This window comes from Odontesthes bonariensis, chromosome 7 (genome assembly GCF_027942865.1).
Source record: "Odontesthes bonariensis isolate fOdoBon6 chromosome 7, fOdoBon6.hap1, whole genome shotgun sequence".
In the NCBI taxonomy this organism is placed as follows: Eukaryota; Metazoa; Chordata; class Actinopteri; order Atheriniformes; family Atherinopsidae; genus Odontesthes; species Odontesthes bonariensis.
In genome coordinates, this window is record NC_134512.1 from 31,271,787 (window position 1) to 31,287,897 (window position 16,111).

The 16,111-nt window shown below is 41.7% G+C and overlaps 1 protein-coding gene across 2 annotated transcripts in view; it reads right to left on the reverse strand.

The window, feature by feature from the left end:
• The window catches only part of cttnbp2 (cortactin binding protein 2), a 96,363-nt gene that overhangs the window by 78,397 nt on the left and 1,855 nt on the right, over window positions 1-16,111 (reverse strand). For both annotated transcript variants that reach the window (XM_075470538.1, XM_075470537.1), the window contains exon 2: window positions 7,547-7,654. In XM_075470538.1, coding sequence (XP_075326653.1) covers window positions 7,547-7,654 — 108 coding nt within the window. The remainder of the gene's footprint in view (window positions 1-7,546; window positions 7,655-16,111) is intronic.

A 16,111-nucleotide genomic window follows, 5' to 3' on the forward strand; every position in this document is an offset into this window, starting at 1 on the left:
AGGGAAGGGGGGAGGTGGTTATGGGGAGGATGGGAGGATTAAGAGAGGACAGTGAGAGGGATAGCTACTATGACCTACTTCCTCAGCACTGATCACTTTGGTTCACAGGGAAGAATTTCACAGAACCATACGTGGCACAGACATGCAAATGTACAAATAGACTACCAAATACAGCTAAAAGAAGAGGGATAGGTTCTGACAGGCAGTTTGACTCTGGATTTCGTTCTAACTTGTTAACATACTCTCAGGTGTGTTAAGCTTTGAGGTAGGTCCAGGCAACACAATCATACTGATATTAATCACAATGATAATATCCTCAATGACTATGACAAACTGATGAATTATTTACAAGATATGCATCTGCTCTATTTGGGTCAGACATCCTCTGCTGTGGTGAGTATCAGGTTTCAAATATACATGCAGGGTGCCCGTGTAACTCACCAGGTAGAGCATGTGCACCCTGTACTGAGACTTCACCACTGCAGCCTAGATTCTCACCCTGGCACTTCTGTCTTTAACTGTAAGTATACTGTATTTTCAAACCATAACATGCTTTTCTTTAAATATTTAGGAATGAATCAATCTGTTTTACATAACAGGGTATGTGAAAATTAAAAAAATGTTACAAAAAAAGACATTGCTCCTACAGCACTTTCTCACAAGGTTAATTATGCATAAGCATAGTCAGTCAAGCATAGTTATGGCTTAAAATGTGGATCAGTAACACGAGCCCAAGATCAAATGTTATATAATTAAAAAAAAGTAAAAAAAATCATCCAATTTCAGAAGTTAAAAACCGAAATTTTTGCTTCAGCGTCATCTTAAAATATGAAACAGAATTCAAATAAATGTGATTTAATTTAAATTCCACAAATTCTTATATTGTGTAAAAGAACCAGCAGAACCTTACTTTTAGGTGACCACATGCAGTTTACACACTGGAAAGAACATTGGGCCTCATGCAACAACCGTTTGTATGCACAGATTTGTTCTTAAGTCGTGCGTACGAGTGATTTAAGAGAATTTGCCCATTCACCAACCTTTTCGTGTTTTACGTTTTCTTTCAGGTACGAACAGAATTTACGAGTGATCCAGACCTGTCGTAGGAGTTTCATAAAATAGTCTGCTGTTGTTCCAATCAAGTTTGCTTGACTAATGGATTATATATTTAATTACTTTGAAGCAAACATAAATAAATATATACATTATACCCCATAATGATGCTGACATTATTTTGTTTGACTTAAATTATGCATTAATTGAAAGTTAATTTGACTCTGTATATAACAAGGTCAATGGGAAGTGTAACCAGCGGCAGACTTGCTACATTTGGATGCCTTAGCGCGTCAGGCTCTTGAAGAGAACATGTAGATATCCTTGCGGAGACAGACGAATGGCTGACATCGCGATTTAGATTGCCATGGACTGTGCTGCTGCTAATATGAAACTTGCTAGAGCCACAACTCCAGAGAGAGACAAGCCGGTCAAACCCAATTCCACCACACGTCCAGGTCCTCACCACCCTTGGATTTTTGGCCACTGGAACCTTTCAGAGAGAGACTGGAGACAAATGGGGGGTGTCCCAGTCCTCTGTGAGTTGTACGCTCCCCTTGGTCATCACAGCTCTCATCAGTTTATCACCCATGGTACATCAGATTCCCATACACTCCTGTCCAACAATTACAAATTAAGAGGGACTTTCATCCCGTGGCTGGACTGCCAAACATAACTGGAGCACGAGACACATATACGCATCAAAGCACCCACACCACTGAGCTGAAGGCCAGGTGGGTGTGTCTCCATACAGCGGGGGGCAAACTGCTCTATAGCCCAGAGAAGGCATGCCAGATTTGCACAATATTGCCATGAACGAGGGTCTCCACCTGAACCAGCCCAGGCAGACCAGAAGGTGTGGTGCCAGAAGACCCCCCTCATGGACCACCCCATCAAAGTGCCATCATGATGAGGCAACAACTGATTGCACGGCTTTAGTTGCAGTCATGGAGCGCCTGCCCATGGCAAGATGTTTTTTTTTATTTTTTTAAGCTATTTTCATATTAAACCATTTCTTTTTCTTTTTTTTTTCGGTGACATTACGAACTACAGCTGACACGGAATTAACAGCACTCCTAATTGCTTCCCATTTCTTCGCTTTAGCAGGTCCCGTAATTCCACTGCTGACACTGCTAAAAATGACAGATTTTCCTTTATGGATCTTTGAAAGCAGAACTTCAGTCTCAGAGCCCGTAAAGTTGTTCTTTATGTGCCTTGATGCAACAAGTTAACAGCAACAACAGTGACTTCCAGTCAAATGAATGAAATAGTTTAAAAACTCAGTGCTGAGACAACAACACTTACCGAGAATGCACCATATAAATGTGCAACAAACTATCCTAATGACATTTAATATGGAACTTGGAATTTGAACAGATAGAGCCCAAATCATCATTTAATTTTGTCCCATATTTCATGAACACTTAAACAATTCTTGCAAAGATGTATTACTAATTTAAATAATCCATAGTTACTGCCTAGATAATACACACAGACTTGGGAGCGGATCCATCTTCTGCTCTGACTGACAGTACTAAGTAAAAAAAAAAAACCTGTCACAAGAAACAGGCTCCAGCATTGGGTTGTACCACTTTCATCACTATGGGGGGATGGTGGCGGTGACTCTGTGAGCCTTTTTAGCCTCATTCCTAAGTGGCAAGTCAGTGGGTGGCAGTGAAACACGAGCCTGGGAGCTTGTGAAGGAGGGTCTGACTTGGGGGGTGGGGGACTGGTTGCTAAGCAGCTCCCTGATCAGAGCAGGACACTGATTGGCTTGTGCGATCTGAAGAAAGAGGGTAAAGCAGACCTGACTCTCGTCAAGGACCCACACAAGACTGTCTGTGTTTTACATTGAACAAAATTGAGAGTAATGTGCATTACAGTTATATCGGAATATTTCAGACTTTTTGCGTAGTCTTTGAGTAAACTGACATTCTAAACTGTCAGAAAATTGTTGAGCAGCACTCGTGCCTCTGAGTGACAATCACTCCAGCACTCACTCTGTAAGCAGAATGATGAAAAAAAAAATGTACAAATTCTTCCATGAAGAGGAGTCAGGTGGGGATGATGGTATTTTTGTCCTGTATTCTGTGAGGCCTGAATAAAATGAAAATTCTTTTGATTTGTACTGGTCACAAATTTTGACTGAACCCATCGGGGAAGCTATTTTGGAGCAACCCTGTATGGGGTGGTTACAGGTCAGAGAAAAAACATCTTTAATATATTTTGGATTAGTAGTACATTTCCAGGGATGGGGAAAGATGGAGCAATACAAGAAGAGGAATTCAAAGATTAACTTTGAAGGAGAGGGACTTCAAGAGAGAAGAAATGATGAGTAACAAGCTGCATCACCATCTGTCCAAAGAGATATTATCTGAGATAAAAAAGCTACAAGGGGTGATGTAAAGAGGGGGGAGAATGTCCAGAGTAGAAATATATTTAAGAGAACAAAAAGGAGATGAACAGAGATATAGAAGAAGAGGAACACAACATACTCAGCAGGAGTGTGAGTGCAGGCAGGATTAGGGGGAGAGCTGGAAAAGCCCAGCAACAGGGCATGCCTTAAATAGCTAAATGGTTGGAGATAACGTGATACTGGAGAAAGCCTAATGGCATGTGTTCTGTTGTGCTAAACATGCATGAACCCAGTGTTCACAGCAGCTCCATGGCCTCTTTTAGTCATATGTTACATCACATGACCTCCCGATGAAGCCTGCCGCATGAGACTGGATGGTGGTGGGCAGGAACGACAACCGCCCATCTGGATTACAAAGCACTTCCGTCTGTGAGGATGTAACCCCAATCTAACACAAAGAGCAGCACTCAGAGTTTTTGTGGTAGTCACGAGTAAATGTATAATTTCAATTATGTTGCTTCTGCAAAGAACGATTAACTTCAGTTCACCAGGATACTACAACGATGGCAAACATGGAGCTTAGAAAACTGATAGTTACACTGCTGCATCGAGACTCAAAACACTTGATATAAAACGGGGGCCAATCTTTCCATCAAAGCTCAAAAAGCATTATAGCACCACACACCGCTGCTCCAAAAAGTGTCTAATCATGAAAAATTCGCCTGCAACACAGACGAGCAACAAGCTAAAGGACAACACTGAACTCTTCACCCCTGCAGTGAGAGGATCTGGTGGCTCTGTTATGCTGTGGGGAGCATTTTGATGCCATTGCTTTGGTCCACTTAGCCTCTTGGTGGGAAGCGTTGCTGCAAACTGAGGAACACCATAACCTCATAATGAAACGTTTTTATTATTAAAGGGGAACTCCGGGGCATTTGAAGCGCGTTTCCATTGCTAGAGGTTGTCAAATACTGATAGTAGGACACAGAGAGGTGCAAATCTGCGCTCCCTGTGTGGAGATCGCGCTGTTCGCACAGCGTGTCATGCGAGGCTAATACGTGGTGGCTAAGGGGCAACTGCTAACCCTTCCACGTAAAACAACAACTTGCACACAGCAGAAACGTCACACCACTTTATAAACCATCCGACAATAAAGTCACAAGCCTTACCATCAAAACCATATGCATGGTTCTCACATTACTGGCATGGGGACGTTACAAAACAACTTTATAAACAGCATGTAACTCACCGGCTGGTTGTAGGCTCGCGCATGTGAAAGCCCAAAAGAGTCGATGGACGATAATCCCATTTACAAAACAATTATTTTCTCTAGAAAAACTGCGTTCAAGTATTTAAAACATTACAACAATACATGCCCAGTAATATTGTCACGTGCTAATATTGTCTTCTTGCCTCTGACTTTTGCCACCCCTTGCAATCTTTGGCCTTCAAAATACTCACCTGTTGCCCTTATGGAAATACAGAATGGCTTTCAAATGTCAAAGATATCTAAAAGTGTTGCTTTCATTCTCTCGTTAACACTGGGGAGGTTTTATTTATTTGTGCCAGTGGGAAACCACTGGCCATCAGCCCAGGAGCTAATCTTGTTTTTTAATGGATTTATCTACTGTGACTCAATCAGCTAATCAGCCAAAATCAGCCATTTGTAAAAATGGTGAAAGCAGATACATCATTTTGGAAATCGACCTTGTGCCTGTAGCTTGTGAGGACAAGCAAAAAATGTTTGTTTCTTGTTCTGAGAACTGAGTAAAGATGCATTCTTTGACTGCTCTCTGAAAAGCTCTTGGCACTCAAGAACGGCTGACTTGTAGTGGTCGGTCATGCTAATCATGTGATATCTCTGTCTTTTGACTAATCTCTTTATGGCGTCTTTCTTTTTTCTCCAGAATGAAGCCTGATATGGTAGCTAAGCCAGTTCTAGCCACGTGCTAATTAATCTTCGGCACCAGAGCCTTTCAATAACACCTGGACTCCAAAAACAATCGTGTTAGGTCTGCCAACTGCTAAGTCTGGTCCAAGCTATTGGTGTGGGAACAGAACAATGGTACGATGGGGGAATTGCCGATATGAAAAAAAATCAAACCTGTATTAAAACTGCGAGGGCAGAGGGCTTAGTTCTCTGTTCTGCTCTGTAACTGAGCATGTGTAACATGCTTTAGATGTGCTAGACAAGGCTAGATTAGATATTTCATAAGAAAAAGATAACAAAATAGAATATTCCAGCGCCATTGATAGCCTTGCAGCTGGTGGCAGAAAATGCCTTTGTTTTTCTTAGTAAGGTGGGGGGTGCTGGAAAGCCAGGGTATGGGGGAGTGAGTTTAATCCACTGTCACACTTTGTTCGAGATGACTTCAAGCCTTTCGGTTTTCACTGTCTCTCGTCACATCTCAGTAGCTCTTTGTCGTCTTTACTCGAGATTTAAACTGACGATCAGGGGTTCTCACTTTAGATCTATTTTTTGTAATTCTTTAACTCTACGTCTTTTTATTACCTTGCTCCCCCTTTTTCCATCCCTTTTCCTTCCCATCTGTCTCCCTTTTTTCTCTGATGGGCTTATTTGTGACAGAATAAATAGGCCCTTTGTGTTTTGCGAGAACTGTGAGGGCAGCAGAGAGAAGTGGCTTATTTCAATGAAACCTGGATTGGATACCCATCCACGGGGGAGATGGGCCCTGTAAGGACTTTTAATGCCAGTGAAACGCGTGGGTAAATGGGTGGCAAAGAAGGAACACAAAAATAACCAAACTCCTGACACCAAAAGTGACAAAGAAGAGATGTCAGACTGTCCTACATTTTGAACAGTGTGTAGCAAAGATGAAAGAACCAGGACTGATAGACCGGAAAGGGGAGAAAACTAGAGACAGCAGACTGCAGAATTGAATGTATAAAGATTCAAATTACTGTCTGAAGCAGATGCTGCAGTGCTGAGCGAGGCAGAGTCTGTTCAATATCAGCAAGGTCAATGACTGTACAGCATCACGATAGGTTCAATATGAGGAAAACTGAACAAAATGTCTGCAAGATGAACAGCCTGCTTACAGGGAAACAATTAAACACAACTGAAACTGAAAAGCAACCTATTGAACCCTGCATCAATTATAGTGTTTACAGTGAAATAGAGCAAAATGGATGCTTTTTGTTGTTTCACCAACAAGCTTTGAAGCTTGTAGTATTTGCTAAGAACATTTCTCTCTTGATATACTCATTCAAAGCCTATTCAAAAAAGAAAAACAGCCTAAGAAGAAAACCCTGAAGTAGAGCATGGGCAAGAAGTGATGACCTAAATACAGAAGTACATAGAGAAAAGGTCCTGCAAGGATTTGTTCGGAAATAACTCAGCATTCCTGCCCCTGCGGAGAAAAGAGAACTCCGGCACAAGGGCGAGACAGGTTCAGTATTTAGCAACCATAGATCAGTATGTCATCCAGTACATTTCCTCCCAACCTTCATCACCTTGTTTTTAACAATTCACAGAACAGCACTGCTCCAATCAGCAAGGACAGTAAAGTTGAGGCACTGGTGCAGTAACTGATTCATATTTTAAAACCTCACAGTTTCTTGGTACCAATGGCAGTCTATCTGAGAGAACAGTGTAGTTAAATTGAGGGTACTGCATCATTTCTTCCATTTATACATTGGGTTTTTTTTAAATCAAATTTTATAAATGTCACCCTTTTTATTGGCTTTTAGTATTCGAACAAGAAGAACCACAACAGAAACTTGAGTCATGTGTCTATTACTGCTAGTTAGACACGTGGCGCTGGGCGGACACAAGCATTTAATCATACTGGCCTTTCTGTCAGGAAACAAAGAGCAAACCAGTTGCTAAGCCAGCTCCCATTCAACAAAGGCAATTAGAGAGGCTTCTTATCAGCTCGTAATTACAAGGGAAAGAAAGAAACAGCAAGGAAAGAATCCTTCACTGTGGTCATAAAAGTTCTGCGCATTTCTGAGATAAAGCTAGCCAGATACCGTATTCATTTTGCATCATTCAAGACCATGAGTTCATGAGTGATACCGATAAAATTCTAGGTCATAATCAAAGCTAATCACCATCAAATCTGACAATGGCTAAGATGGTCTGAGTATGTATGTGAGTGTAGTGTTTGGACTCACCCTCAAGGCTTCTATGACCAGGTCTCGGGCCTCCAGCTCTCCCTCCATGATGCTCAGCAGGGTGAGCAGCTCCGGTTTGCTCAGGTTATCCATATTGAACTCACATTTCTGCAACACAAGCCAGAAAAAAAAATCTTATTGAAAAAAAAGAAATCAGTTGGCGACTGGATAGAGAAGTGGTAAGATTGCTGCCCTTCATCTGGCTGACTGGAGTTTGAATCCTGACCTCAACCCCTGCATAAAAGGTACTGCCTCCAGTAGGGGTCCTTAGGCAAGACCCCCTTATGCTACCTGCCTACCTGGGATATGAGTGTAAGTCGCTTTGGATAAAAGCGTCTGCCAAATGCATAAACAAAAACAGTACAATCAATACAGCTAAAACAAAAAAAATTAATTTGGCTTTACAATGATACAATCCTGTTAGTCTGTAAGCATATCCCATCTTCAAGAAAAGCAGGAATACTTTTTTTTAGCCGCTTGAAAGAAGTTTATATAATAAACAGTTGATCATTTACATATCCAGCAAAAAAATATATATATATATTATCTCTCATTTGGAGTTTTCGTTTTAGAAAGAAAGAGTTGGCAGCTGGAAATTGTTTCCCTATGATCACCAGCCAGCATTGTTACACTGGAAACACCTGCAGGGGTAAAAGAGATTAATCAAAATAACCATTTTGGTAACCATTTCAATAAACTACCATTTGACCTGTCTCTAACCTCTCTTTTATATCCAATATTATTGAGAAAGTTGTATTTAACCAGCTCAATGACTTTCTGAATGAAAGTGGAAGTCTTGATAACTTTCAATCAGGCTTCAGACGTCATCACAGCACTGAAACAGCTCTGATCAAAGTGTTAAACGACATCAGGTTGAATACTGATTCTGGTAATGTTTCAGTCCTGGTTCTGTTGGATCTCAGCACTGCGTTTGATACTGTAGATCACAGAATCCTGTTGCACAGGCTGGAAAACTGGGTTGGACTTTCTGGAGCGGTCCTTAACTGGTTCAGGTCCTACTTAGAAGGCCGGAGTTATTTTGTTACTATTGGCAGCTATGAATCTGAGCGAGTGGACATGACTTGTGGAGTCCCCCAGGGGTCAATTCTTGGACCTCTTCTGTTTAACTTGTAAATGCTCCCTTTTGGGTCAGATATTGCAGAACTTCAACATCAATTATCACAGTTATGCAGACGATACACAACTTTATGTGTCTCTGTCACCTGACGACTGCAGCCCATCAGACGTACTGTGTCAGTGTCTGAAGGAAGTAAACACCTGGATGAGAGAGAATTTTCTACAATTAAATGAAGACAAAACTGAGATCATTCTGTTTGGTAGCAAAGAGAAGAGGGTCAGCGTTGGTAAATATCTTGAGACTCGGGACCTTACAATCACTGACCAAGTTGGTAACCTCGGAGTGTTGATAGACTCAGATCTGACTTTCAGCAGCCACATCAAAGCTGTCACCAAGGCAGCTTTTTACCACCTCAGAAACAGAATTAAAGGTTTCCTCTCTCAAAAAGACCAGGAGAAACTCATCCATGCATTCATCTCCAGTAGACTCGATTACTGTAATGCTCTTTTAACTGGACTTCCCAAAAAGAGCATTAAACATCTGCAGCTTATCCAGAACGCTGCTGCTCGAGTTTTAACCCGGACTAAGAGATCTGAACACATCACACCAGTTTTAAAATCTTTACTCTGGCTTCCAGTCAGTCACAGCATAGATTTTAAAAGCCTGCTGATGGTTTACAAATCCCAGAACGGTTTAGGCCCAAAATACATCTGTGATATGTTCAGAGAATATAAACCCAGCAGAGCTCTTAGATCCAAGGACTCAGGTCAGCTGGTCCAGTCCAGAGTCCAGACTAAACATGGAGAAGCAGCATTTAGCTGTTATGCTGCAAACATGTGGAACAAACTGCCAGTGGTGATTAAACTTTCACAAAATGTAGACATTTCTAAATCCAGGTTAAAAACATTTATTTTCTCATGAAATCTGCATGATATCTTTTAATTTATCTGGACTGCTGCTTTTAAATTCATTTAAATTATTTTATCTGTTTCTCTTTATATTCTTTTATGTATTTTTAATGCTTCTTCCACTCCCTGCTGCAATGCTTTTATTTTATGTAAAGCACTTTGAATTGTTTTGTACATGAAATGTGCTAGACAAATAAATTTGATTTGATTTGATTTTGATTTGTCACTTTGAACTGATACACCACAAAGCTGGCTGTGAAAGCCTGTCATCATCACAAACATTAATCTACCTTGGCTTCAAATGATGATGAGGATTTTGAACAACTTTTACAAGGGCCAAACAGTGATGGCTGGACTGCTTGACGTTCTTGGTCTGCAGTGGTCTTGGCCAACCCCAAAGTGATCCAAGCAAGGAAAATAGGCTACATTAGCCTGGCCATGAGTGGCCAGCCTCAACATGCCTAAACAGGTCTGGGCATTTTTGCCAGCATAAGCAGGACCAACTAGCAGGACCAACACTTTATGACCACTAGGCAAGTGGTCATAAAGTGGCTGATCAGTTTATGTTGACCATTACAAAACCAGAGTGGCAAACTGTGAAGTAAGTGACTGTATACATATATGGAAACAGTTAAGGCTTTAGCATGGTTGCCGCGTCTGCTAGCGCGAGCGGTGTTGATGACGTCACGATTTCGTGCCGGCTATATATAGTGGCGCAAGTCGATGCTCCAGTAGTTGCAATTTTCTCCGTTACAGAGGTGTCACTGCTACGTGAAGGTTACCGCTACTCTAAAACCACGAAAGTCGAGAAAAAAAACAATGCCACTGTCAAGAGCAGGAACACTGTCAGCAGTATAATTTTAATTTTTTAATTAAGATAAAAGAGGTGAAGGTCTGAAGCCCCCGGTATCACCACTTCGAGTCTCTGCCCTCTTTTTTGCCTTCACGTATCTGTCCCGTAGCTTCTTCCACACATTCTTACAGAACTCTCCCTCTTTCCCCAAAGTTCTGCCAATCTCTGTCCACGAGTTTTGGGAGTGTATGTGGTCCCTGTGCTGTTTCACTGCAGTTTGGTACAGCTGCCTGTACAAACGCACCTCCTGACTGAGCCTGGCCTCAAATTGGTCCATCCGGTTTGTCGTTCTCAGCGCAGCCAAGTTACAAAAATTTACTGGTGCACGACAACGCGCTGCGCAGTCTTTTCAAGGCAAGCGCCATGCCTGAAACGTCATTTTGACGTCACGTGCCGCCACCACCGTGAGCGACGCGTCAATTGTAAATCCGCCTTTACACTACACGTACTAAAAAATAGCATGGAGGATTTTTCAACAAAGCAATTTCAGTGCTGGTTCAAAGCCAAAGCCTAAATTAGAACCAGTTATTTGTGTTACAACCACCAAAGCAGTCCAGTTCCAAAAAAAACTCTTTGCTGGGCCAGAGCAAAGAACAGCTTACGTGTGGGGCGAGGGGCGGGATTATGTAAACCAACCAGACCAAATAAAATGTTGTGACCACCATGTTTGAAAATCCAAAGAGAGGAGAACATTCTCAAACATCAGCTGTGGTTTAGAATTCCATTTTAAACTAAACTGATGATATACAATATCAGGAACAATGAAACAAAACATTTAATCTGTAGTTTTTGTGAAGATAAACTGTCTCTAGGCACTGTGATCATCTACAGAAATTCAGAATATCCAAGAGGGAGCGTCAAACATGTATCGGAAAAGATTTAGGGGGACATAATGGATTGGCTGGTTGAGCAAAATGTAACTACTCGCTAGAACCAACTTAGAACTTGCTCTAGCACAGGCCCTGAACCGGCAGTGGATCTGCTTTTGTTGAAAAGGAATGGTGCCACCTTCCTATGAATTTAGTAGCACAACTGCACCACTCACTCCCAGTCTCCAACGTGGTCTCATGAAGTGCAACCTTCAAATTAGCCTTAATGTCCTGTCCTACATCAAAGCCATTACTGTCTAATTACATTTGGGTAGGTCATTAAGCAACTCTTTGGTCAGTAGAAACTGCAGGGCCAACGGACGGACATGACTGTAATTGAGAGTGACCTGACCACTTCATGCTTCCCTTCATGTCAATTAAAAGATTTCCCCGGTTCACGGCAGCGTAGTTTCTGTCTTGTTCAAACAGCAGGACATGTTTAAGGAATGAGTGTTAACCGGAATTCTGAAAGTGTTGCATCTCCTTTAGTTTTACTCACCACCTTCTCAATCACAGATTTCATTCTCTTTCTTGGTCACATCCCAGACAACCACAACACCATCCAGCCAGGAGGCATTCAAAAGCAAAGTGCCAAATTGTTGTGTTGAGGAACCCTGAAAGGCATTGTACTCATTCAAAGTAGAGGCCATGAAGGGAAAATGCGAGAAATTCCTGGCTGAACAGCTAAAAATGATGAAACTTCACACAGACAGTCTAAAAGACAACAGTCCACCTTGGTGACAGAAGGGTTTCCAATTAACATTCAAGCCATCTGCTTAGCAAGCCACATATAGCTGCATTCCCAATATCTGGAAGCGTTTTAACTAGGCTATTTGTTAAATAAAACCTTAATCATTTATCAGAGGGAATAGCAAACGAAGCAGGTTTGAGTGCCTTGGCCTCTGTGGCACATAAGGCAGATTGCTACCTGCTGTTCTAGTTGCACTCAATTGTCAGCCAGCCTTTCAAATCAGATTTACAATCCTCCATCAAGACTTGAGCCAACAATATTCCATTTCATCAGTGACATGTCTCCAGAAGTCTCTCACAGGTCACTTACATCCTTATAAATAAACACACCAACACTTTTCATTTTAAATTCTTTAAAAATATGAAACTTTCACCAGAGAGTTGTCTTAAGTCAGACTTCTTCTTAGAACAACAAGCTCAAATGTGTTTCTATCACATGTTTCAGTCTAGTTAAAAACCTTGAAATAAAAAGTAGCAAGTTCCTAAGGACTGATTCAGTCGCACTTCAATCAATCCCTTTTTCCCAGCCACATTTCCACTACCCATCCGTTTTCTATACCAACTGTCATATATATATCCAACTGTCGGGTTGCGGGGGGACTGGAGCCTATCCCAGCGGGTGAGAGGCAGGGTACACCCTGGACAGGTCGCCAGTCCATCACAGGGCCAGACAGAGACAAACAACCAAACACACACTCACACTTACTTCTAGGAGACACCAATTAACCTAACATGCATGTTTTTGGACAGTGAGAGGAAGCTGGAGTACACGGAGAGAACTGAACCCACGCATACACGGGGAGAACATGCAAACACAGCAAGGCCCCGGGTGGGGATCGAACCTGGAACTCTTTGCTGAAAGGCGACAGAGCTGACCACTACACCACATCCAGCCCACATTTCCACCACTTAATCAAATTGGTCATGAGGCCTCAAGTGGTGAGATGAGGTGAGAGCGGTGGTGCTAGATGCAGCTCTTTCTTTCTGGCATTTCTGCACTGTTAACACCAAGCGAACACCAATATATCCCATGAGCCATGAACCGTGCACCAGCCAGTGTTCAGAGGCTCCCTATTAGCCCTGGTCCACTTAATAAGGACAGAGTCAGTACACTCTGAGGCTTCATTTACACTGCAAGTCTTGATGCCCAGATCTGATTTTTTTGCCAAAATCCGATTTTTTTTTAACGTGTGGTTACACGTACTTTAATAATGTGAGTCATATCTGATTCACGCGATTACACTTGCCTATCACCTGAAACATCGCGCATGCCTATTTAAGTGTTTACCAAACTTTACTGCTGAGGCAAATGGACGACGTTGACATAGGTGTGATGCTAGTGTTGCGGTATATGAGACGTTTTGGACACTCGACCACTTCCACTTCGATTGTTCTGGTCTTTCACTTATTTATATTTGGTCTTTAGGGCCTTAACTTTCCTTTGGCACTGGAGCCAGGTCCGCGTAAAGCCCTTCTCCACCATTAAGTTAGAAATGTCTTGAAAGACTGATTTATTACGATAGGTGCCTTTAATTTTGGTCTGTATGTCCTCCTCTCCCCAAAGACCGAGAAGACAGGTCACTTCCTCAACTGTCCACTGCGCCTCGTTGGTTTTGACATCCTCCTACATGTTCCTTGTATGTTTATGCGTCTCGCATTCACTAGCTTACCACATGCAACAAAAAAATCTAAATCGTCGCATATTTAATGACGTGTGGAACGCAATGTGTAAGAATATCCGATCTGCCTGTTTACACGGCGGTCGCATTGTCACATATCCGATTCGTATCTGATAAATTTCCACATATGAAGGAGGCCTGTATCCGATCTCAAAATATCCGAATGCATGCGTCCTTGTCCTATTTACATGGTCGAAAAACATATCCGATCTGTGTCACATGAGAGCAAAAAATCGGAATTGGGTAACATTTAACTGACAGTGTAAATGTAGCCTGAGTCGTAAGGGAGAGGAAGAGCTCGTTCTGTGAAAGCTCTTCAACTGTGTTCTGCTGTCAAAATCCTGCTCAGTCCTGCAAGTTTCTCACAGTCTCATGTCCTGTAACTGCAAGCAAAAAAAAACTGAGATGTGACAGCCAGTAAAAGAACTCCGGTCACAGGTTACAGGTAAAATGCAACAACCATAATAATGACAAATTTTCTCATTTACTTCTGTTGAATCTACAAATGAGGACAGCTTTAATTTCAATTGTCAAGGGCTGTGACATATCTGTCCCACATTGTTGCTTCTAAAGAGATTCCAATGAATACTGAAGAGTGACAGATTGGGCTACAACTCACAACATCTGAGCATCTACATAATCAGTGGATCTTAAGACACTCAATCTTTAAAATTTACATCAATTATATTTATCACATCACACCATATGCATATCTACTGAACAATGCAGTTCTAGCTGTAAGCAACACCAGCAAAGACCTCTTCTATTCCACAGTTCTAGCAGATAAAAGGCGACAAACCTAGTCAGTTTTCAAGCAAAGATTTTTTTTTTTAAATTGCTGATTATCATTTTCCAGCAACAAAGAGCGAATCAGCTAACTACACCAACTGTAGAAATAATCATTAGCTGCTGCATAAATCACAGACAGATAAACCTTGACAAAAAATGATATTTCCCATCATTTTCATTTCCTATGTGCTAAACTATTTACATTAAAACTAGTGTATAATCAGCTTGTCAATGGTCACGTAAGCATTTTTGACTGCTCCAACCTTGGTTTTTTTCAGGTTTTTGTTGTACTGTCATTTGAATGGAGTTTCTACTTTAGAGGTTGTTAAATTATAATGTTTAATCCTATATGATGACTACTTGTTTGCTGGGTCATTTGAACCATCTGGATCAGAGCACAGAATTTTTTGTTGTCAGGAAGAAGAGGCAGCTGTGACATTACAGCCACTCGTGTTAGTGGCACTTCTCCAACCCCGCTGCATAGCTCACATAGCCACTGGAGACCACTGTCAGGCTTCAGTTACTCTATAGCTCTGACAGATATTAAAAGCAAGGTTTAAAGATGTTGTTGAATGGGACAGATCTGTCACAGTCAAAAGTTCCTTCCCCTCCCACCACAGTCTGGGTTAAAAGTTTTGTTCTTTTGACTTTCATTTCTACCCGTGTTTGAGACATTTAACATGAAGTGCAGAGTCAAACATGACGAATAACATAAGTGGTCAGCCAGTTTGGGAAAACCAAACATCTAGATCAGTAATTTCCAAACAAGGGTCCCTGCCTCTCCAAAGGAGATCACAGGCTGTGGGTGAGATTTCACTGCACCAAGACTGTCATTTATAGGCTGATCAGAAGTCTGTGTGAGGATGATGTACATCAAACACTGTTATTACACACATAAATAAGTTGGTTGTCGTGTGGACAAGTAATGCATTTTCTAAGAAACTGCATGAAATAAAACAATTCTCAAAAAAGTGCACCTACTCTGTACAAACAGCTACGTTTTCGATAAAAAATCGTTGTGGACACAACAGGCGAATGACGGATCCTGAATCAAAAATCATGGAGAGCAAAGGTACTCCTTGTTTTAGCAAAGTTGATGCTTACTTATGACCACCTCCAACACTACTTACGATGAGTGCTGGAAATGACATTTTATCCCTGGCCAAAGGTGTGTAAGCTCTAGGTGATCATTATTTTTTCATGAAAGGAAAAGTTTGATTCTTTGTTCTGAAAAATGGTTTAACTAAACTTATTTGGAAGGAAAAAAATTGTGAAAACAATGTATTTCTTACTCATGATTAAACGCTCTACTAATTGTAAAAATATCAGACAACAATTCCAATGCCCCCCAAAAAACAAGCACAGGAATTTAAAAGAACCGACTCTCAACATAAGGTCTACCTCACTAACAAGTAGCATGGTGACTGAAAGGGGATAATTGACCTTTGACCCCACCCTGGACCACGGGTACTTCAGAATCCTCTCACGAGAAACTTCCCCCACCTCAAGCCAACAACAGAGAGTCTGACAGGGGTTAGCAAAGAGCACAGAGCTTTATTTAACCACAGCAGGCATGGTCGTGTTGGTGGGTGGGTGGGGGTGGGGGTGGGGGTATGGGAGTCCATGGAGGCGGAAGCCC